We start from the raw sequence: 22,732 nt of genomic DNA on the forward strand, positions 1-22,732 counted from the left end.
TCTACAATGAATCAGTGAGTGCCTTCAGGAAAAATTACTTTCTCTCCCAGTGATTCAGTTTATCCAACTGCAGTTGGACAGTAATGTCATTGTTACTTGCTCTTTCACCCCCTCAGAAGATATCATATAAGCCAGGTGCCAAAAATATTCTCCCAAGCCATCCTTCCCATCGGTGGCTGCTCGTAGGTTTCTGATTCTGAAACATGACATTTAAAGTTTGACATCAGATTTTCATGAAAAGTGCTACCTATATCTAAATCCTTATTATATATGTAGAGCCCTATTGAGTCTTGTAAAGGATGAGTGGAATGGGCCACTAGATGGAGCTTTTACTCTTTGTAATTCATACACATTCTCATGTTTATGTTTCTATATATATAAGCAGTTCAGAATTTATTATTATAAGACAAAATACTATAATAATAATGATTACAAGAACAATAGACAATAGCAAATCAGATACAAATGTTATAGGTTTGTAATATATTATTTATGGTTTAGTTCTGAATCTGTAACTTTCCTGAATGTGTCCTCTACCATTCAGCCATCACAGTCAATTTCATTAAATCTCTAAGAACACAGCACCGGGGTCAGACATCACTGAGCATCTAGCTTCCCTGTGTACCAAATTACTATTTTCTCAGACTCTGCTTATATATGATTGTTTCTCTTTTGTTCTTACCAAGAGGTTCTCTTTTCTCCTTTTTACCCACGAATCAATCATATTGTTCAGAACTGCCACATTTCCTTTTCCTTATGCAGAGCTTTAATTTCACTACTGCTTGCACCTGTATATACTCATTATCCTATCCCTGACCCCATGTAAATGTATATTCAGTGATACAATATTCCTTAGGAGTCTACCAGACCCACCATCTATTTATGTAATTCAGTGGTGCAGTTCTCCAGAACAGCTGGGGGCGAGGGGGTGGGGGGGGGGGGGGCGATGACCTTCAGACCCTATGTATATGTTCACAATTTATACAGCTAAGTCAGTGGTACAATTCTCCTTAGGCCTATAAGACCCTAAAACCATAACATCAAGATGTCTTCACATATGCTGTCTCTTATCTAATTCAGCTCTTTCTTAAGAGGATTAGCTCATCAGGATAGAGAGAGAGGAAAGTATGTTATCTGGTTTTCAGTTCCCCCATATGAACTGCTGGATTGGTTGCTGTCTTCTATAAAAAATACATAAACATAAGAACATAAGATATGCCATACTGGGTCAGACCAAGGGTTCATCAAGCCCAGCATCCTGTTTTCAACAGTGGCCAATCCAAGTCACAAGTACCTGGCATGTACTCAAATATTAAATAGATTTTAAGCTACTATTCCTTATTAATTGATAGCAGTTTATGGATTTTTCCTCTAGGAACTTATCCAAACCTTTTTAAAACCCAGTTACACTAATGCCATAACCATAATCATCTCGCAATGAATTCCAGAACTTAACTATGCGCTTGAAGAAAATTATTTTGTTTTAAATGAGCAATTTTCTAACTTCATGGAGTGTCCCTAGTCTTTCTATTACTTAAGAGAGTAAATAATCGATTTACATTAACCCGTTGAAGTCCTTTCATGATTTTGTAGACCTCTATCATATCACCCCTCAGTTGTTTCTTCTCCAAACTGAACAGCCCTAACCTATTTAGCCTTTCCTCATAGGGGAGCCGTCCCATACGCCTTATCATTTTGGTCACCCTTCTCTGCACGTTCTCCAGTGCAACTATATATTTTTTGAGATGTGGCGATCAGAATTGCACACAGTATTCAAGGTATGGTCTCACCATGGAGTGATACAGAGGCATTATGACATCCTCTGTTTTATTATCCATTCCCTTCCTAATAATCCCTAACATTCTGTTTGGTTTTTTGACCGCCGCAGCACACTAGCCAACAATTTCAATATGTTATCCACTATGATGCCTAGATCTCTTTCCTGGGTAGTAACTCCTAAGATAGAACCTAACTTTGTGTAACTACAGCAAGGGTTATATTTCCCTATATGAATCACTTTGCACTTGTCCACATTACATTTCATCTTCCATTTGGAAGTCCATTCTTCCAGTCTCACAAGGTCCTCCTGCAATTTATCACAATCGACTTGAGATTTAACTGATTAATTTTTTGTCATCTGCAAATTTGATCACGTCACTTGTTATACCCCTTTCCAGATCATTTATAAATATAATAAAAAGCACTCCACTGTTTACTTTTTTCCACTGTGAAAACAGATCATTTAATCCTACTCTCTGTTTCCTGTCCTTTAAACAATTTGTAATCCACAAAAGGACATTGCCACCTATCCCATGACTTTTTAGTTTTTTTTAGAAGCCTCTCATGAGGGACTTTGTTGAACACCTTCTGAAAATCCAAATACATCACATCTACCAGTTCACCTTTGTCCACATGTTTATTCACTCCTTCAAACATGTGGACAAAGGAGAGCCCTCTGTCGGGCTGATACAGAAAAAAGTGCGGGAGAGCCAGTGAGTGCCCACTCACCCGACGCGCGCACAAGCCACTCTCCTGTGTGCGCGATTTAGTATCGGCCCACATGCAAATGAGGGCTGTGGTAAAAAGAGGTGCTAGGGACACTAGCGCGTCCCTAGTGCCTCCTTTTTGACAGGCGCGGTGGCTGTCAGCGGATTTGATAGCCGACGCTCAATTTTAGCGGTGTCGGTTCTCGAACCCGCTGACAGCCAAGGGTTCGGAAAACGGACGACGGCATAATTGAGCATCCGTCTTCTGACCCATGGGCCGCGGGCCGATTTTTAATTTTTTTTTTAATTTTAATTTTTTTTTACTTTTGGGGCCTCCGACTTAATATCGCTATGATATTAAGTCGGAGGGTGTACAGAAAAGCAGAAAAATCTGCTTTTCTGTACACTTCCCTGGTGCCGGCCGAAATTAACACCAGCTTTTGGCAGACGTTAATTTCTGAAAGTAAAATGTGCGGCTTGGCTGCACATTTTACTTTCTGAATCGTGCGGGAATAACTAATAGGCCCTTCAACATGCATTTGCATGTTGCGGGCGCTATTAGTTTCGGGGGGGTTGGATGCGCGTTTTCGACGCGCTATTACCCCTTACTGTATAAGGGGCAAAAATAGCACGTCAGAAACGCGTGGCCAAACACGGGCTAACAGTGCGCTTCACCGGAGCGCACTGTACTGTATTTGCCTGTGTGTTAATTGTGGCTTTTACTTAAGCTTTTGAGGTGGCAGGAATGTTTATTTCAGTTCCTATTTCTTTTTCCTCCTTTAATTTGGGAAAGAGGAACATAGAGTCTGCATTTGGAAGAGAGTAGAGGAAGTTTTGTTCTTCCCTTTTTGGCAAAGAATATCAGTTCTTATGTTTTAAGTTCTTTTGAAGGATGTTTTATCCACCCTTTCTTCATTTTCCTTGGATTTTCGAGACCTCATCCTAATTTTATTGCCATCTGAATTTCTTTTGCTAGAGGAATTCAGCCTCCCCCCACACATCCCATCTGCAGAAGTTCTAAGGAGACTGGGACATCCATTCAATGTCCTTGAAGAGGAAAGAAGAAGTAGAGAAGAAGAAAAGTGGAACCCAACTGGTATACATCCACTTTATCATCACTGATATTCTGGAGAGGAGTTGGGAAGTGCAATCCAGGTACCCAGAGAAATAGAACATAAGAACTGCTATACTGGGTCAAATCAAGAGTCCATCAAGCTCAGCATCCTGCTTCCAGTAGTGGCTAATCCAGGTCACAACTACCTGGTAGGATCCCAAATATTAGATAGGTCCCATTCTGCTTATAAGCAGGGACAAGTAGTGGTTTTCCCCAAGTCTACCTTGATAATAACTGTTTATGGACTTTCCTCCAGGAACTTGTCCCAACCTTTTTTAAACTCAGCTATCTATTGCCTTTTTCACATCCTCTGGCAATGAATTTCAGAGCTTAATTGTGCATTGAGTACAAAAAAAATATTATCTCCAATTTATTTTAAATAGCAACTTTATGGATTGTCCTCTAGTCTTTATATTTTTTTGAAAGAGTAAACAACCAATTTGCATTTACCTGTTCCACTTCACTCATGATTTTATATACCTCTATCATATCTCCTTTGTGGGGGCAATAGTCAAACTGCCCACATTAGTGCAAACTCCATGGGTAGTTTTCATCAACAGGGTTTGCATCAGTAATCAAAGCATTGCTCTTAATATTGCCCTGGAAAAAGTGCTCACAGAGTTGTGACTGTACTTTATGTGAGTATTGTTTCTGGCCAAAATACGTGCAATTTTAAAAATCCAAAACTACCTGCATTGTTGCCTCTTCCAACTGACTATAAACATGCCCTTTGAAGCCAGCATTGTGTCTCTGTCAATGGCCAATCCAGGTCACTAGGAAATAAGCAGCAGATCACAAAGGGTAGATCTATTCCTTGTTGCTCAATCCCATGAATAAGCAGTGGCTTTCCCAAGTCTACCAGGCTAATAACTGGACTTTTCTAGGGGTGTGCATTCGTTTCCTATGTATTGGTAATCCGCAACGTATAGGGCCATATTCGTTGTATTCGTGGGGAAGCGAAAAGTATCGCGATTCCCCACGAATAAAACAAATCTTTGCCAAATTATTTGGCCATCTAAAGGAGCGAATTTAAACAAACCCCCCACCCTCCTGACCCCCCCAATACTTACCAAAACTCCCTGGTGGTCCAGTGGGGGGTCCGGGAGCCATCTCCTGCACTCACGCCCTCCGTTGTCAGTATTCAAAATGGCGCTGATAGCCTTTGCCCTCACTATGTCACAGGGGCTACCGGTTCCATTGGTCAGCCCCTGTGACATAGTGAGGGCAAAGGCTATCGGTGTCATTTTGATTACTGGCAGCAGACGGCCTGAGTGCAGGAGGTCGCTCCCGGACCCCTGCTGGACCACCAGGGACTTTTGGCAAGTCTTGTGAGATGAATTGCCAAAAGTCCCTGCACTCGGGCTGTCGGCTGCCAGTATTCAAAATGGCGCCGATAGCCTTTGCCCTCACTATGTCACAGGGGCTACTGGTTCCATTGGTCAGCCCCTGTGACATAGTGAGGGCAAAGGCTATCGGCGCCATTTTGAATACTGGCAGCCGACAGCCTGAGTGCAGGAGGGTCCCCAAGACTTGCCAAATGTCCCTGGTGGCGCCGGCCATCCATTGCTCCTACGATGTGACAGGGCCCGACCAATGGCACCGGTAGCCCCTGTGATATAGTAAGGTCAAAAGCTATTGGCGCCATTTTGAATACCGGCAGCCGAGGGTGTGAGCGCAAGAGATGGCTCCCAGACCCCCTGCTGGACCACCAGGGAGTTTTGGTAAGTCTTGGGGGGGCCAGGAGGGTGGGGGGTTGAGGTTAATTCAATTTTAGCCAGGAAACGAATAAGAATTAATGCATGAACATATCGGGGGCCCCCTTGCCGAACGCAACGTATCTGCCCCCCAACGAATATGAATCCCGAATGCAACATATGGCGTCCCTCTGCACATCCCTAGACTTTTCCTCTATGAACTTGTCCAAACTTCTTTAAACTCAGGTATTCTAGAGCCTTGACCACATCCTCTGGCAACAAATTCCACAATGCTTAATTGTGCACTGAGTGAAAAAAACACTTTCTCTAATTTGTTTTATATCTGGTACTTATTAGTTTCATAGAATGTTTCCTACTTTGAATACTATTTGAAAGGGTAAATAATAGAGATGTGCAGCATTTTTTTCATCTTGTTTTCGGGTCGTTTCATTTTTGGGCCATTTCGTGGGTAAAATATATTGATCTTATTTCGTAGTTTTTCAATTTCGTAGTTAGTACTCGCTAACTTGGACTTAGTGCATACTAATGAATGTAGTGTGCACTACGTTGAGCATGCTTATTAGTGCTCCTTAGTGCACACTAACAAATTTAGGGGTCAATTAAGACCTGCGGCAAAACAGGCATTGGCGCTTCCGCGAGATGTAAAAAATAAATAAATTATGGAAATGATTTGTGCCTAGATAGGAGATCAATTGGGCACGAACGTGGATGCTCGTGTGCCCAAAAAGGCGCCTAACTAATCGCAGATCTTTTCCGCTCGGGGCACAAATATAAGCACTCTATTGGCTACCTATTTGGCCGCTCAGGTGCGGCCGGATTTATGTGCTCAGTCGGGTGCAAATGTAGATGATTGGGCGCCCAGAAAAACACCTAGGTAATCACCCATCTGGACGCTCATGCCACTCCTTTCCCCAATAAACACCACCTCAGTGGGAACCTTGGCAACAGAAATAATTTACAAGAAGATAGCCAATGGAAATACAGATTCATTCCTGTTGCCAATGAACTGCTCCCTTGAATGACTAGAAGTGTCAATTTAGTAACATTTTTTATTACTACACTCTAACAGTTGTTAGTGTACCATAATAGTTACATTTTTTATTACTACACACTAACAGTTGTTAGTGTACCGTAATACAGAGTTACTGCACACTAACAAGAATTAGTGCGTAGTATGAAAAATAGGCGAGCAGCAGAGAGCAACTATATCGGTGCCCCAAGCAGGAAAGTTTGATTTGTGATTAGTTAGGTGCCTTTCTGGGTGCACGTGTGTCCAGATTCATGCATAGCTGAGTGCTTATCTAGGCGCACGAGCATCTAAATTTGTGCTCATTATTGCGCACTAACAGTTGTTAGTGCATAACTGTATTATGGCGCACTAACAGTTGTTATGCACCATAATACAGTTACTGAGCACTAGAGATGTGCATCGTTTTTTGTGTTCGTGTCGTTCTTCGTTTTTCGGCCGCCATGGAAAATGTCGTTTTTTTTCTGTTCGGGTCTTTTTTTTCGCGAAAAATCAAATTTTAGTTAGTGCGCGCTAACTCCCCGTTAGTGAGCGCTAACTCCTGTTAGTGCACACTAACAAAAACCGTTAGATTTTGTTACTTTTTGTTACTTTTTGTTAGTTTTTGTTAGTGCGCACTAACGGGAGATAGCGCGCACTAACGGGGAGTTAGCGCGCACTGACTCCCGTTAGTGCGCACTAATAGGAAAAACGAATTTTTGCGAAAAAACAGGAAAATCCTGATTTTTTTCGGGCTCCCTAAAACATGCCGAATTGGACAATTTCGTTGCAATTTTCCAATTCGGCAAAAACTAATGCACATCTCTACTGAGCACTAATGGGAATTACTGCGCACTAAGTTGTTAGTGTGCCGTAATACAGAATTACTGTACAATAAGTCCCATTAGTGCACAGTAAAATGAAATACGAATTTCCACAAAATTTTGATTTTTTTTTCAGAATTCCTGAAAATAGACGAACTAGACCATTTTGTTGTCAAATTCCATTTAGTTAAAAACAAATGCATACCTCTAGTAAAATGGTTCCCAATTTACTTGTTCCATCCCATTCATGATTTTATAAATTTCTATCGTATTCCTTCTCTCATTTCTTCTTCAAGCTGAAGAGTCCTAATCTGTTTAGTGTTCCTTCATAAGGGAGCCACTCCATTCCCTTTATCATTTTTATCGCCTTTATGTAACTTGTCTAGTTTTCTTATTTTTTTTGAGATGAGGTGACTACAACTACAATCATATCATGGACAAATAGAGACATTATGATAGTTTCCATTTTATTTTCCATTCCTTTCCAAATAATTTCTAGCATTCTATTTATTTTGTTTAACCATGAGAGCACACTGAGCTGAGGTTGGAGAAATTGTAAGAAGTCTAAAGACGACTTCATTAAAGGTAGGGCCTTTCGTTTTTAGTTTTTATTTTCCTTGGAATTTCAGAGTTATAACTAAAAATATCATTGAGAAAATTACTTTTCCACTGATTTTTCTTCTTTTTATTATAAAAGTCATTTTTCTTCTGATTTTATTTTGTTATAACATTGAAATTCCCAGGAAAATTAAAACAAAAACTGAAAACAAAGGTCCATAACTAAGGGATACACAGTGGATGAAGTCAATCCAAGGGATGTTACTAAAATGGTCAGTGGTCTTCATTGTAAAGCATATAAGTTCAGATTTAAAGATCTAAATATGTGTACCTTAGAGGAAAGCCTAGGAGAAATATGATACAGACATTTAAATTCTTCCAAGGAATAAATGCACAGGAGGTTGCCCTTTTTCAAAAGACTTTGGAATGAGGGGTCATGGAATAAAGTCAAATAAAGTCAAAGGAGTAATCTAAGAAAATATCTCTTTATAGAAAGTGTGGTGGATACATGGAACAGCTTCCCAGTGGATGAGGTAGAGACAAGGATAGTATCTGAATTCAAAAAAGCATGGAATAAGCACAGGGGATCTCTGAGAAAATGATAGGGATTGTAGGGCTGAGCAGTGAGTGTGGATGGGCAGACTAGATAGTAGGGGTGTGCATTCGGATTGACCGCATTAGTAAAACGCAACTCATATTTTTTTTTTACTTAAAAAATTGATTCGACATAAACGATCGGATTTCCCACATATCGAACATAGATATGTTCGATATGTGGGAAATCGCGATTGTTGAGCCAAAATAAAAATATAAACCCCCTCACCCTCCTTAATCCCCCCCCCCGACTTACCACAACTCCCTGGTGATGGAGCGAGGAGTGAGGACGCCATTTCTGCAATCCTTGGCGAGAAGCATGTGACGTCGGCGGCACGTCGAGTGACGCCGGCTGGCCCCCCCAAGCTGGCCAAAAGTTCTTTTTGGGCCGAACGAGCCGTCCGGCACGAACGAGCCGGGAATCACGTGACGCCGCGTCACTCGACGTGCCACCGACGTCACATGCTTCTCGCCAAGGATTGCAGAAATGACGTCCTCACTCCTCGCTCGATCACCAGGGAGTTGTGGTAAGTCTGGGGGGGGGATTAAGGAGGGTGAGGGGGTTTAATTTTTTTTTTTGCACATATGTACATATACCCAACTCATTGGATTTTTTTTATGTCCATATTGGCCGCAAGTGGGACCCCCTTTCGGACATAAAAAATATGAACATAAAATTTTGCTCTGCACATCCCTACTAGATAGGACATATGGTCTTTTTCTGCTGTCATGTTTCTATGTTTTATTGGAATCGCTGGCAAAGGCCATCTGAGTGGACGCATGTATTTTTAGAAGTGCAATGGAATCCTGTTACGGTTAACGATACAGTAAATACAAATCAGGATTATTACTGGGAAGAAAAAACATTTGCACCATTTGCAGATGAAAAGCAGTTTTACAGAACATTTTTGCAATGCTAATAACCTCTGCAAACTTTCAATGTTTTGCATATAAAATCTATGTAAAGATTTGAACATCTCTGCTCCTTATTGTTAATTTGAACAGCTGGTGTCATTTTTCACTTTGTAATTTAAAAAAATACTAAAAACATGTGCAAAGGCCTTCATAATAGGCAAACTGACTTCCCAAAACTTTCCATTTTTCTATAAAAATGGGATCTTAAAATATTTTGGTGCTGGCTGCTTAAATTTCATTTCTTTCTGCCCTTATCTCCTACATGCACACACTGGGGTAGATTTTAAAATCCCTCTGCGTGTAAATCCTGCTGGATTTACACGCAGGGCACTCGCGCCGGCGCACCTATTTTGCATAGGCCGCTTGCGCGCGCAAAGCCTCGGGACGCGCGTAAGTCCCGGGGCTTGCTAAAATGGGCGGTCTGGGGGCGTGTCTGCGGTCCAGGGGTGTGGCCGAGTGCCCCGACACAGCGGCCTGTGTCGGGGCCTGGCCAGCCGGCGCGCATAACTCCATCGAACAAAGTGGGGGGGGGGGATTTAGGTAGGGTCGGGGGGGTGGGTTAGATAGGGGAAGGGAGGGAAAGGTGGGGGGTGACAAAAAAAAGTTCCCTCGGAGGCCACTCTGATTTCGGAGCGGTCTCGGAGGAAACGGAGGCAGCCTGCGTGGCTCAGCACACGCAGGCTGCTGATTTTGCGCAGCCTTGTGTGTGCCGACCCCGGATTTTAAAAGATATGCGCAGCTACGTGCGTATCTTTTAAAATCCGGCGTACTTTTGTTTGCGTGAACAAAAGTACGCGCGCACATATTTTTTTTAAATCTGCCCCACTATCTTTAGTATACCTCTAATTATAGTGCCAAGTTATGTTATGTAGTCAGAAAGGTTACCCTCCATCCTTCTCAGACAAAACTGTTTTCACTAGATCATCATCATCATCATCGATTTATTTCATGCGTTTTCAACTAGGACGTTTTACGTGTGTTACATGGGGCATCTGTATGCATTTCCACTCTGATGAGATACAGACTCCCTTCCTTAAGGCGCAAGTTGATCTAGATATTCAAACATCTGGTTACATTTTTTGTATTTTATTTATGAATTTTCAGTACTACAAGAACAAAGGCACAGCTTTGTCACAGAAATACATGGATTCCAGCATTGGTAACAAAAACATATATCTTAGTAGGAAAAATAAATAGAAAAACATAATGCCATCCTCCAAAACCAAGCAGTACAAATTGGGAGGAGGCAAAGAAATCAAGGGAGAATGGAAAGCAAGAAACTAAAATATGTAACAGCATGAACCTAATTATGAAACTAGAAGATATATTAATGTATAAGAATATGTTAGTTAATAGACACTGGAAAAGAAGTTACAAGCCTTTGGGACGCCAAAAAGGCTTTCAATTGTTCAGGCAAAAGAAAAGATAAAGCATTTGTAACTACGTTTTATGACACATTTATAAGGATAACAAAGAATGAAGGCAAAAGCTAAAGATATGGCTTCTTGTCTGAAGGCTAAGAAGCTTTTCCTTCCAAATTGAGTAACTTGAACAAGATTAGGAAAAATTCTCACAGACGCGCAATAAATTGAGAGCAAGAATTTTCTAAAGTAGTTTCACGTAACTAACTATTCTCAAATCTACAGAAGAAATGAAAGAAACCACAAGAATAAATGGTCAAAAACTTCTAAGCAAGAATTTTCAAGAAAATGTGTCAAATTAGAAGATTGAACATTGGTATGCGGCAAAGAGCCAGAGGACCTCTGAGGAAGAAAATAGCAAGTATTCCCAGAAAGCATTAGCTCAGATCAGAAGCCAAAAACATACTAGAAATACGTCTCTAAGATCAGATATGGAATTTCCACCCAAATTTTGGGCAAATTCAGAAAACGCAAATGTAAACGACTCATACTGTTTTCTAGAGATTCTATGCTTCTAGAAAGGGCATTTTGATCTTTCACAGTAGCATCGTTCAAGACTTGCAAATCTTTAACATCATTCTCAACATGGGAAATCTTGAAATTAATCAGAGTTATTTGCTCTTGCAAATCATAAGATTTTGGCTGACAATCTGAGGAAAAAAGGTTCAATTTTAGTATAAAGCAAATTTAAAGACTTTCCAAATCCAACTGGCAAGTCCCAGAAAGATTCCAGTGTCACTACCTCTGGAGATGAAGGAATCTTAAAGGATTCACCACTGGCAATATTATAATATTCAGTCCTTCCTGGGACAAGCCATCTGAGGGCTTCTCCTCCACTCTTTCCACACTCAGTCGGCTGAGAAGGGGAGAAAGGAATAACCACATCCTCATACCCCCCTGCTCTCTGGAAGAAGGGGTGAGTCCTGGATAGGGGCACCAAACTAGCCAGTGACTCCTCCACAGTGTTCAAACCATGTCACACCGGTGTGCGCCAGGGCCTTACCTCTCTGTGCTGGAGGAATTCGCAGATCAGGGCTCGGGGATGCTTTGCCCGCCTGCACACGCTGCTCTCCCTCACCGCGCAGCACATCAGGATCCTCAGCTCCCTGCGAAACTGCTAAGGAGGCTGTGTAGGCCATAACTTGCTGGCCCCAGGAAGGAGATGGTTCTGCAGGAAAGACTCTCGCCTTTCCTTTCCTCTTAGAGGGCATAGTGTCCAGAAAAAAAAAGTCAAGAAATGGCAGAAACTGGAGCAGCAAACAAGCCCGACCTCAACTATGCCTCCGTCCTGCCCTCGTTGGTTATAGTTTAATTTTTGGTCAAAACACTTTTTCCCCTTCCATTGTTTGCTGCTCTAATCCAAGGCCACATCACGGCTATTCCCACCTCATTTCATTTCTTTCTGGCAGGAGTTTTAGCTATAACAGAAGACAGATCTCTATCATTCTAACATGACTGTAATTGATTTTACAGCAGAAGCAGATCCTGCCAGTGTCTTGCATGGAAGCACAGAAAGAAGTTCCTGGTGCAATGAACACAAGACTCTCCACAGTCGCTTAGATGCTGTTGAAGAGGTAATAGGAGTTTTAGCAATATGTGGGGTGGTTAGTTTTGATTTTCTGTCCCCCCAAACAGTTCAGATGATCACGCTGAGGTGGACCAGGTGCAGAGTGCTGTCTGGGCCCTTTCTTCACTATCCAGGAGGCCCTCCTGTTCCTGCCTCCCTCCCGGGTTACCTCACGACAAGCTCCATCTCCCACTGATATTATCAGCCACCCTTTGAAGAAGCGGCTCAGAGGCCCCAGCGGGTTATTGCCAGGTGGGATGTCGCCATAGACTACAGCTAGCTCACTAGGAAGTGACAGAAACTTCAGCTAGTTGCTCTCCAAGTACCCTTTCTTGTACTGTATCTACCTACTGCATGTGATATTTACCAAGTCAAGTAGGGTTGCCAACTGGCTCCAGATTTTCAAGACAGGATAATCCAGTCCTGGTTTTACTGCACTGCATGCAGTTAGTCTTCCTTTTCTTAGGGAATGCAATAGGAAAATCAGAAAAAGTTTCAGCATGCAGTGGGCTAAAACCAGGACTGGATCCACCTGTCCTGAAAACCTGAAGCCAGTTGGCAACCCTATAGTAAAAGCTGTGGGGTAGATTTTATAAAAGTAAGCCGGATTTTAATAGATATGCGCGTATCCTTTAAAATCCGAGGTTGGCACGCGCAAGGCTGCCCAAAATCGGCAGCCTGAGTACGCCAAGCCACGCAGCATGCCTCCGTTCCCTTCCACCCCCCCGCACCTTCCCCTCCCTTCCCTTATCTAACCCACCCCCCAGCCCTATCTAACCCCCCCCCCTACCTTTGTTAGAAAAGTTACGCCTGCCTCAGGCAGGCGTAACTCGCACGTGATTCCCTGGCCCGGGAGCAGTGTCAGAGGCCTCGTCCATGCCCCCAAAATGCCCCGAGCTGGAACCACGCCCACGGCCCCGCCCCCGAATGGCGCACCACCACGACTCGCCCCCGACATGCCCCTGACATGCCCCCCTAGCAAAGCCCTGGGACTTACACGCGCTCCGAACCTATTCAACATAGGCTCGGCGCGTGCAGGGGGAGGTTGGGGCAGGTTTTCGGGGGGTACGCACGTATCTTACGCGCGTACCCCTTTGAAAATCTGCCCCGGTGTATCTATTCTACCACTTCCTCCAGTAGGGCCATTCTGTTTCTGTTCTAACTATGTATCTTTTCCTCGTACATGTTCTATTACTGTGAATACTTTCCCTGGTAGATGCTGCAATTGCCCCTGCCTCTGCTAGACAAGAACAGCATATCTCTTTGCTATTTGCTCCTGCACTACTATTCTGTTTTTAGAACTAAATATGTATCTCCCTGGGTATAGGCTATGAGTGCTCTGTATCTGCTATTTTACTAGAGCATTCCAGGAGAGAGGGGGTGCCAGCATGGCCATTTGGCTAGGTCCTACAATGTTCAAGGGGGCCTACTTTTGTTGGGCAAAATTTAAAATAAAAAAAAAAAAAGCTAAATATATCTATTTCTAACATGTATAAACAAAACTTTCAATTGTAATTGAAGAATTTGCTAACAAAAGAGCTTGTAAAGCCTTCTTAAATAAATATAAATTATTTGGGAAATTTAGAAAATGATTTCTCTTATTAAGTATCACATCAGAACCTTTCATAGGGGCCTACTTTTATTAGCTGGGACAAGCCTAATTCCTGCCATCTCCGGCCCTGTTCTAGAGTATTCTACTAAGCATCAGCAACCTAGTTATTTTGCCACTGGCTCCTACACTGCAACACTGTTTCTAGATATGCATATGTATCTTCCCACAATACGCAGTGGTCCTACTGCCTCTGCCTACCATACTAAGATTGTATCTGAGAGAGGCAGATAGCAGCCAGAATACTGTACCCTGATCCCAAGCGTAACAGGCAGCCATGCCTGATTCCATTTCTTCTGGCACGAGCCATGAGCACTACTCGGACTGGCACCCTTTCCAATCTGGTTTCAAGTCTGCAACAATCCTCGATGACCTATGGCGAAATCCCATTAGGCTCAGTGACTCTTTATCCTGCTCAATTTCACAGTCATTTTTTACATATTAGACCACAAGGACTGATCCCTAAGGCACATTGCTAGTAATGCCTCCCCCCCCCCCCCCCGAGTGCACTCCATTTATCACTACCCTTTGTTACCTCCCACTCAACCAGTTTCTAACTGGGCAGTCACTGTAGAGCCCATACCAAGGGCACACAATCTATTTATTAGTCACCTATGAAGAACCGTGGCAAAGGTGTTACTGAAATCCAAATATACTTCATCCAATACTCTCCCCTCATCCTGTTCTCTGGTCACCCAGTCAAAGAAAGTGATCAGATTTGTCTGATAAGTTCTAGCAATCCATTGGATTCCAGAAACTGCACTATTCTCTGTTTTAATTTGCTCACTACATTGACTTCCAATTCTGTAAAGTTTTTGTGTGGCATAAGTGACAGAATGCCTGGAGCATGTCAAGTTACAGCAGTTACATATCTTATAAAAGATGTTTGGGGCTAATTTAGAGGATATTCAATTCTGTTCAGCAGAAACTTAGTCCTGTTCATAATTTGTTTACATTTCAGAGGTACATGGTGCAGAAGCCGTAAAAGGGTTACTATGACCATTCCCATCACTTTCCCTTCCCCGCATCCCTGAGTTCTTACTTGTTGAAAAATAGTGGCCACAACTTTATTGTAAATGCATCAATTCTTAACTACATTGTTAATTAGGTTAGTTTAGTTTATCTTGATTTATTGCTTATGCTTATCTTACACTAAAATCAAAGCAATTTACAAAGGAAAATTACATAAAATTTGATACATTTACAAAATAAAATGTACATATACATAATAAAGTTAACAAATGCATACTTCTGTACATTACAGATTTTAATGAACTCATGACAATTTCCAATTGTTGTGTTGGACTGCCTGCTTTGAAACCATGCTTGGTTCCGTGCCTCCACCAACACATACATAAACAAACATTCAGTCCCCAAATGGACCCCTCACAAAACCAAGCAAGGTCCAACCCATGATGATGGGGGATAGGGACTGTAAAAGGTTCTTGGCCATATTTCCAGGCTAGAATGCCAGTCGTACCCGAGGGGCTGTACCCAGCTCCTTGCCTGCTCAAAGTATGCTCCTTGGTGAGCTGAGTGATATGTATGTACAGGTTATTTCCCTGGCCCCAGGGAAGCCATACGGACAAACCAAGCAAACCAGGAAGAGATTATTAGGAGTGTCCATCAAAGGAATGGTTGCTCAAGGAAGAGGTAGAAATCCCAGCACTAGTCAAAATCCAGGGCCTAGTGTGGGCTGGCATCACACTTACTCAAGCAACTATCTTGGAAACCAACTGTAAGGCCCATGGTCCTATACCCTAATGGGAGTGACCTAGAGAACTTGTGCAATAGTAGCCCATGTTGCACTTCCTCCCTAACCTAAACTCTCTCACACCCCACCTCTTCCAGTCACGGCATGGAGGCTCAGGTGCAAGTTTTGATAATGTGAAGGTCATCCAGCCTTAATCAGTGACCTTGAGTCTCCCACTTATAAACACGTATGGCTGAATACAGAGGGGGGTTTGGGGGTGGCACAGAAATAAGTTACCTTACAGAGTACTATCATTGTGTGAAAGCTGAATTAGAGCCTTCTTAAAAAATGGTATTAAAGATAAGCTAAATTGGTTTAAGCTTAAATATGATTTCTCAAGTATTATCATTGCTGGAAGCTAGACTAGTTGCCATAACTATTCAGATATCAGATAAATAAACAATGATGATTTATGATTATACATGTCCGTCCCCCCCCCAAAAAAAAAAAAAAAAAGCAGCAAGTTGAGATTAAAACAGAATTTGTAGGCATTTCTGATAAAGACAAATAAGAAAATGTATCAGGGTGATATCAAAGTAAGGTATAACAGGGTAACATTTGAGGAGGCATAGTGAGGTAAAGGTATCAGGAGGGATATATCAGAGTACTCTTAGGTATTGATCGGGTAGGGTGCAAGGTATTTCTAGGAGACCAAGAGCAATTCTGCTTGTCAAGTAGCCAGGCTTTTCGGTGACTGGATGGGTAGTGTGGGCTGCAATTGCCATCGTGCTTTCTGTTCCTATGGCAGGATAAGGTGTGAGGTAGTTTTGTCAAGTAGCTTGTTAGGTGATGATAATGAGCTCCATATTCAGCAGCATGGGACACAGGAAGCAAGCTGGGTATGTTTAACTGGGAAACTGTAGGCCTAGAAATTCAGAGGGACTTACCTAGGTAAGTCTGCCACTAAAGCTAAACATACTTGCTTAACATTACCCGGGTAAGTCTGCCGCTGAATATACCCACCTAGTTACCTGGGTAACTTAATAAGCACAGCATGTTTTCTGACCAGACTTACCCAGTTGAGCCTGCTAGTGGGCAAGATCATGCAACCCAGCCACACTGAAGCCCGACCCCTGAAATGCCACCATTCTCCCTCTTTTACCAGCTAAATGTTACCCAGGTGAATAGTTACCCCAGTAAAATATAGCAAGTGAGAGGGGGACATTCAATTGAAGGTTTTGTTCAGGTTACTGAAAAGGTAACCTCTTTGTATATTATTCAAACGACACTGAATACTGGTAAAATCAATGTGAAATGCAGTCTGTGTTACGCTGTTGCTGGAAGATAAATTGGTCCTGTTGGAGCTACTAACTACAGTAAGTCCACGGTTTTGAGCAGCCACTTAATATCCAAATCCAGAACTCTTGACCAAAAATTCACAAACTTCAAAATCATCCAGGACCTTCCTAAGAACATAAGAACATAAGAAAATGCCATACTGGGTCAGACCAAGGGTCCATCAAGCCCAGCATCCTGTTTCCAACAGTGGCCAATCCAGGCCATAAGAACCTGGCAAGTACCCAAAAACTAAGTCTATTCCATGTAACCATTGCTAATGGCAGTGGCTATTCTCTAAGTGAACTTAATAGCAGGTAATGGACTTCTCCTCCAAGAACTTATCCAATCCTTTTTTAAACACCCGCTATACTAACTGCACGAACCACATTCTCTGGCAACAAATTCCAGAGTTTAATTGTGCGTTGAGTAAAAAAGAACTTTCTCCGATTAGTTTTAAATGTGCCCCATGCTAACTTCATGGAGTGCCCCCTAGTCTTTCTACTATCCGAAAGAGTAAATAACCGATTCACATCTACCCGTTCTAGACCTCTCATGATTTTAAACACCTCTATCATATCCCCCCTCAGTCGTCTCTTCTCCAAGCTGAAAAGTCCTAACCTCTTTAGTCTTTCCTCATAGGGGAGTTGTTCCATTCCCCTTATCATTTTGGTAGCCCTTCTCTGTACCTGGACAATAGGTACCTTTAGATATGATAAATCAATGTACGCATGATAACTTCATTTAAATGAAATAGGGTGATCAAATTTATCATGCCATGATTCATACTTTTAGTGAATATTGTGCAAATATAGATTTAAAGTGTGGATTTTTGAAATAAGATGTAATATTGGATGAAACTTTTCACCTTTCAATGAATAGACCCCATAACGCATGGATGGCCAACCCACAGTACTTTATACATTTTTCAGGAATTTTCCAATATTTTAAAAAATCTATTCACTCATCACAGCCATGAAGCTTCTCCTGCCTGCGTTAGGCAGAGTTTTAATTATAATATTTATTTCCATCTCAAATTAGAACAGTGACTTAAGGCCGGCCCAGGGTCTCGGGTGTCAAGTGCTGCACACTGCCATAGGGAAGATCCCCAGCTCAATCCGCGTTTCTTCTCCTCAGGGTCAGCAGGGACTGAGGATGCAGCAGTCCATGCTTAAGGGTGGCACAGGGTGGCTGGATTCAGTCCTGATGATTACAGGGCTCTGGAAGGAGCCCTGGTGCATTGCCCCTGGCCCAGGTCCATCACTGCAATGACCAGGCATGGTATGTTGGGAGGTGGGATAATATAGGGGAAAAATCCCCCAAATGAAGGCTCCTGTCATCAGATTCTAGATTTGGTCTTGACTGAGCTGTAAACCCAAAGGAGGAGGAAACAGCCAGGCAAAAAAAAAAAAAAAAAATAGTAACTTCAAAAAGGCTTTCCTATAAGCAGCACAGTAGAAGGGTGCGTTATCCTACCACGGTGGAAAGTGCCACCATATATGACCTCAGCAGCATGTAGCCAATCAGATCAGATTGTGCACTTGACCTGACACTTAACCTTGTGTTTCTTTTAGAAGGTAGAGAAAACAGTGGAATACCTATACTCGGAAGTAGAGACACTACTAGACACAATCACACATTCAGCACAGATTCCTTCACTGGTCACCGAAATTCCGATGCTCGATATCTTTGAGGAAGGTATGTATACTTTGCCTGACCTCCTAACTGATGTAAGCTGGTATGTCCTTCCAGAGGAAGTGGTGAAGACTAAAACTGTGAAGGATTTCAAAGGGGCGTGGGATAAACACTGTGGATCCATAAAGTCTTGAGGATGTGAATGAAGAGAAGAGGCATGGGAGTGGCTTGTGGGAATGACGGCTACTACCTGGTGATTAATACCCTTATTCAATAAACATACACATGGTTAATGCGACGCCAACATTGCTCTATGCTTCAAAGGCAAGAGGAAATGTGGGACAAAGGATTTGCATTCACAAATAAGCATGGAAGTAGCTTGCTTGTTGCGGTGGTTACTATCCCAAACCAATTAAGCCTAATACTTCACTTTGAATACATATATAGCGCAGCTCACTGCTTCAGTGGCAGGGGGAATGAAGAAAAGAGGATTTATATTAAGACAACCAAGGACTAAATTGCACAGGCTGGGTAAACAAGCGTAGGAATAGCTTGCTTAGTGCGGCGGTTACTAACCCTAACCAATTAAGGGGGTCATTTATCAAAATGCGATAAGGCGTTTTCGCATGCAATCGTACCATATCGTATGGTGCGATGCAAATTCAGAAAATAGGAGGAGTTAAGGGTGGATTAGCCTGTCTGCGAAGAGCTATTGCACAGCCGTAACGCTGATTTTAACTATACCTCTTTGAATGGCGTTAGGCCTGGATTTATCAAAATGCGGTAAGTACCGCATGCAATAGTAAAAGGGGTGTGTTTTATGCTAATAACCTGTGTGAAGAGCTAAGTTAGTGCAAATTGCGATACCCTTTTCAGATTCTGCAATAAGTGCCGACCTGTTGTATTTCCTGCATTCAACCACAAACAATTAGGGATGTGAATCGTGTCCTCGATCGTCTTAACGATCGATTTCGGCTGGGAGGGGGAGGGAATCGTATTGTTGCCGTTTGGGGGGGTAAAATATCGTGAAAAATCGTGAAAAATCGAAAAATCGAAAAATCGCAAAACCGGCACATTAAAACCCCCTAAAACCCACCCCCGACCCTTTAAATTAAATCCCCCACCCTCCCGAACCCCCCCCAAATGACTTAAATAACCTGCGGGTCCAGCGGCGGTCCGGAACGGCAGCGGTCCGGAACGGGCTCCTGCTCCTGAATCTTGTTGTCTTCAGCCGGCGCCATTTTCCAAAATGGCGCCGAAAAATGGCGGCGGCCATAGACGAACACGATTGGACGGCAGGAGGTCCTTCCGGACCCCCGCTGGACTTTTGGCAAGTCTCGTGGGGGTCAGGAGGCCCCCCACAAGCTGGCCAAAAGTTCCTGGAGGTCCAGCGGGGGTCAGGGAGCGATTTCCCGCCGCGAATCGTTTTCGTACGGAAAATGGCGCCGGCAGATCGACTGCAGGAGGTTGTTCAGCGAGGCGCCGGAACCCTCGCTGAACTTTTGGCCAGCTTGGGGGGGTCAGGAGGCCCCCCCAAGCTGGCCAAAAGTTCCTTTTGGGCCGAACGAGGGTGCCGGAGGGAACTCGCGGGGAATCACGTGACGCCGCGTCACGCCGACATCACGTGACTCCCCACGGGGTCGCTTCCGGGATCCTCGTTCGGCCCAAAAGGAACTTTTGGCCAGCTTGGGGGGGGGCCTCCTGACACCCCCAAGCTGGCCAAAAGTTCCTTTTGGGCCGAACGAGGATCCCGGAAGCGACCCCACGGGGAATCACGTGACGTCGGCGCCACGTCACAGTGACGCGGCGTCACGTGATTCCCCGCGAGTTCCCTCCGGCACCCTCGTTTGGAACTTTTGGCCAGCTTGGGGGTGTCAGGAGGCCCCCCCAAGCTGGCCAAAAGTTCCCTTTGGGCCGAACGAGCGTTCCGGCGTGAACCCGCGGGGAATCACGTGATGCCGCGTCACTCCGACGTGACGCCGACGTCACGTGCTCCTTGCAAAGTTGGTCAGAAATGGCGTCCTGACCCCACTGGACCACCAGGGAGTTGTGGTAAGTCTTGGGGGGGGGGGGGATTAAGGAGGGTGAGGGGTTTAAATTTTTATTTGCACATATGGACATATACTCAACTCATTGAATTCTGTTTATGTCCATATTGACTGCAAATGGGACCCCCTTTGGACATATGGACATATGAACTTAAACTTTTGCTCTGCACATCCCTACTGTTGAGTACTAATAGAAAACCTATATCAGAGCAAATTTGTGACTACTCTTTTGTGATCCCAGTTGCATGTATTGTAAATTACACAGACAGAAACCTGGTTGAATTAGCATAGCCATTTTTCTGTACGTTACCACAGGGCGGATAATTTGAGAAGTTCAAGTTTTTGCACCAGATCAGAGCTGCACAAACGTTTATTAATCAGTCCCTATCTGTTTTGGTTTGTGCACATAAGCTTTTCACTCTTGGTATATGCAAAAATAAATAAATTCAGGGGGGGAAGGTGAAGGTGAAGGTGGGATGAGTACTGCTGTCAGTTGTTCTGCAACTGGTCATAAGAAGATACAGAGGGCTTGAACTTTGAAGCTTTCCTTAACATCCCTTAGGCAGCAGCTGGGTTCTTGGTTTACTGGATGATTGGCAGTAGGAGATGACTTGTAAAAAAAAAAAAAATGGCTGAAATTATTTAGGAACCAAACCATCATTCACTAAGTGTGCTTTGTGGTGCTAACCGATACTGTAACTGGGTTATCTCCAGATCTGATATCCTCGGTCCCCCAAAATACTACTTTACTTCTATTCCCTTGAAGCTATTCACAGGTCGATCCAGTAAGGCCGCGGTAAAAACAGTGAGGTAGTGTCAGGCGCACCCTTCCTCCCCGCACGCACAGTTCTCTTCACTAACTCCCTGATACTCTCCTCTAATCGCATGCAAATGCATGCCGCGGCTGTGAAGCGTTAGGGAAGGGTTATGCCCGCGCAACCCATTTTACTGTATAGGCGCTGTAACAGCGCCTATACAGTAACCTGGGTGCGCTGGTACCTGTCATTTCAAATGACATTTGAAATGACAGGCACCAGGAAGTGTAAAAAAGTTTAAAAAGTGTAAAAAACAAAAAACCTGTGTGTTATATAAAAAAATAAAACAATTTTAAATACCTGTCGGAGGGCCGTGGGTCCCGGTGGGCGGCGGGCAGCCATCAGCGGCATCCGGTAGTCCCTTCTCCCTTCCTCCCTCCCTCCCCTGCCTGGATGAGTGCCAAAATCGCACGGGCGGGTTGGCAGCGGGGGGGGGGGGGGGGGGGGGGGCGGCAGCGGGATCCGGGAGCGGCGGGTAGGCGGCAGCGGGGTCCGGGGGGGCAGCGGCAGCGGGGTCCGGGGGTGGCAGCGAGATCCGGGGAGCCAGCAGCGGCAGCATGTTCGATCGGGTAGGCAGCTAGGTGGCAAAGTAAAGATGGCCGCCTGCACGGGAAAATCGTGCAATTGGCCGCTGAAGACGTGACGTCACACCCCGTGACGCCAAACGTCGTGACGTCACGTCTTCAGCGGCCAATTGCACGATTTTCCCGTGCAGGCGGCCATCTTTACTTTGCCACCTAGCTGCCTACCCGATCGAACATGCTGCCGCTGCTGGCTCCCCGGATCTCGCTGCCACCCCCGGACCCCGCTGCCGCTGCCCCCCCCGGACCCCGCTGCCGCCTACCCGCCGTTCCCGGATCCTGCTGCCGCCCCCCCCCGCTGCCGACACGCCCGTGCGATTTTGGCGCTCATCCAGGCAGGGGAGGGAGGGAGGGAGGAAGGGAGAAGGGACTACCGGATGCCGCTGATGGCTGCCCGCCGCCCACCGGGACCCACGGCCCTCCGACAGGTATTTAAAATTGTTTTATTTTTTATATAACACACAGGTTTTTTGTTTTTTACACTTTTTAAACTTACCATAGCAGGCCCGAGCCTTGCTACTTTTTTGTTTGTTTTTTTTTTTGCCCTGGTCCCGTCCGGTCTCCTGCAGCCCCGTCCGGTCCGGACGGGGCTGCAGGAGACCGGACGGGACCAGGGCGGGTAAGCAATGTTTTTACCCTACACTACACTACACTAACTCCTACTAGGGGGAGGCGGTAAACTAGCAGGTTAAGGCCGCGGCAGAACAGCGGGTTACGGAGGAGATAATATCAGCGCCCGTTACAGTATCGCAGGGGAATAGCTAATTCCTTCATTATACAGCTTTTTCGTTCATTTACATGCCGGGTGCGGAAAGG

At 44.2% G+C, this 22,732-nt stretch overlaps 1 protein-coding gene across 1 annotated transcript in view; it reads left to right on the forward strand.

Moving 5' to 3' along the window:
- Nucleotides 1–22,732, forward strand: part of LOC115095575 (placenta-specific protein 9-like) — a 53,144-nt gene that overhangs the window by 29,918 nt on the left and 494 nt on the right. The window contains exons 2-3 of the mRNA XM_029609488.1: nt 12,107–12,207; nt 18,412–18,535. Of these exons, the coding sequence (XP_029465348.1) occupies nt 12,107–12,207; nt 18,412–18,535 (225 nt within the window). The remainder of the gene's footprint in view (nt 1–12,106; nt 12,208–18,411; nt 18,536–22,732) is intronic.

The sequence above is a fragment of the Rhinatrema bivittatum genome, chromosome 7, assembly GCF_901001135.1.
Source record: "Rhinatrema bivittatum chromosome 7, aRhiBiv1.1, whole genome shotgun sequence".
NCBI lineage: Eukaryota > Metazoa > Chordata > Amphibia > Gymnophiona > Rhinatrematidae > Rhinatrema > Rhinatrema bivittatum.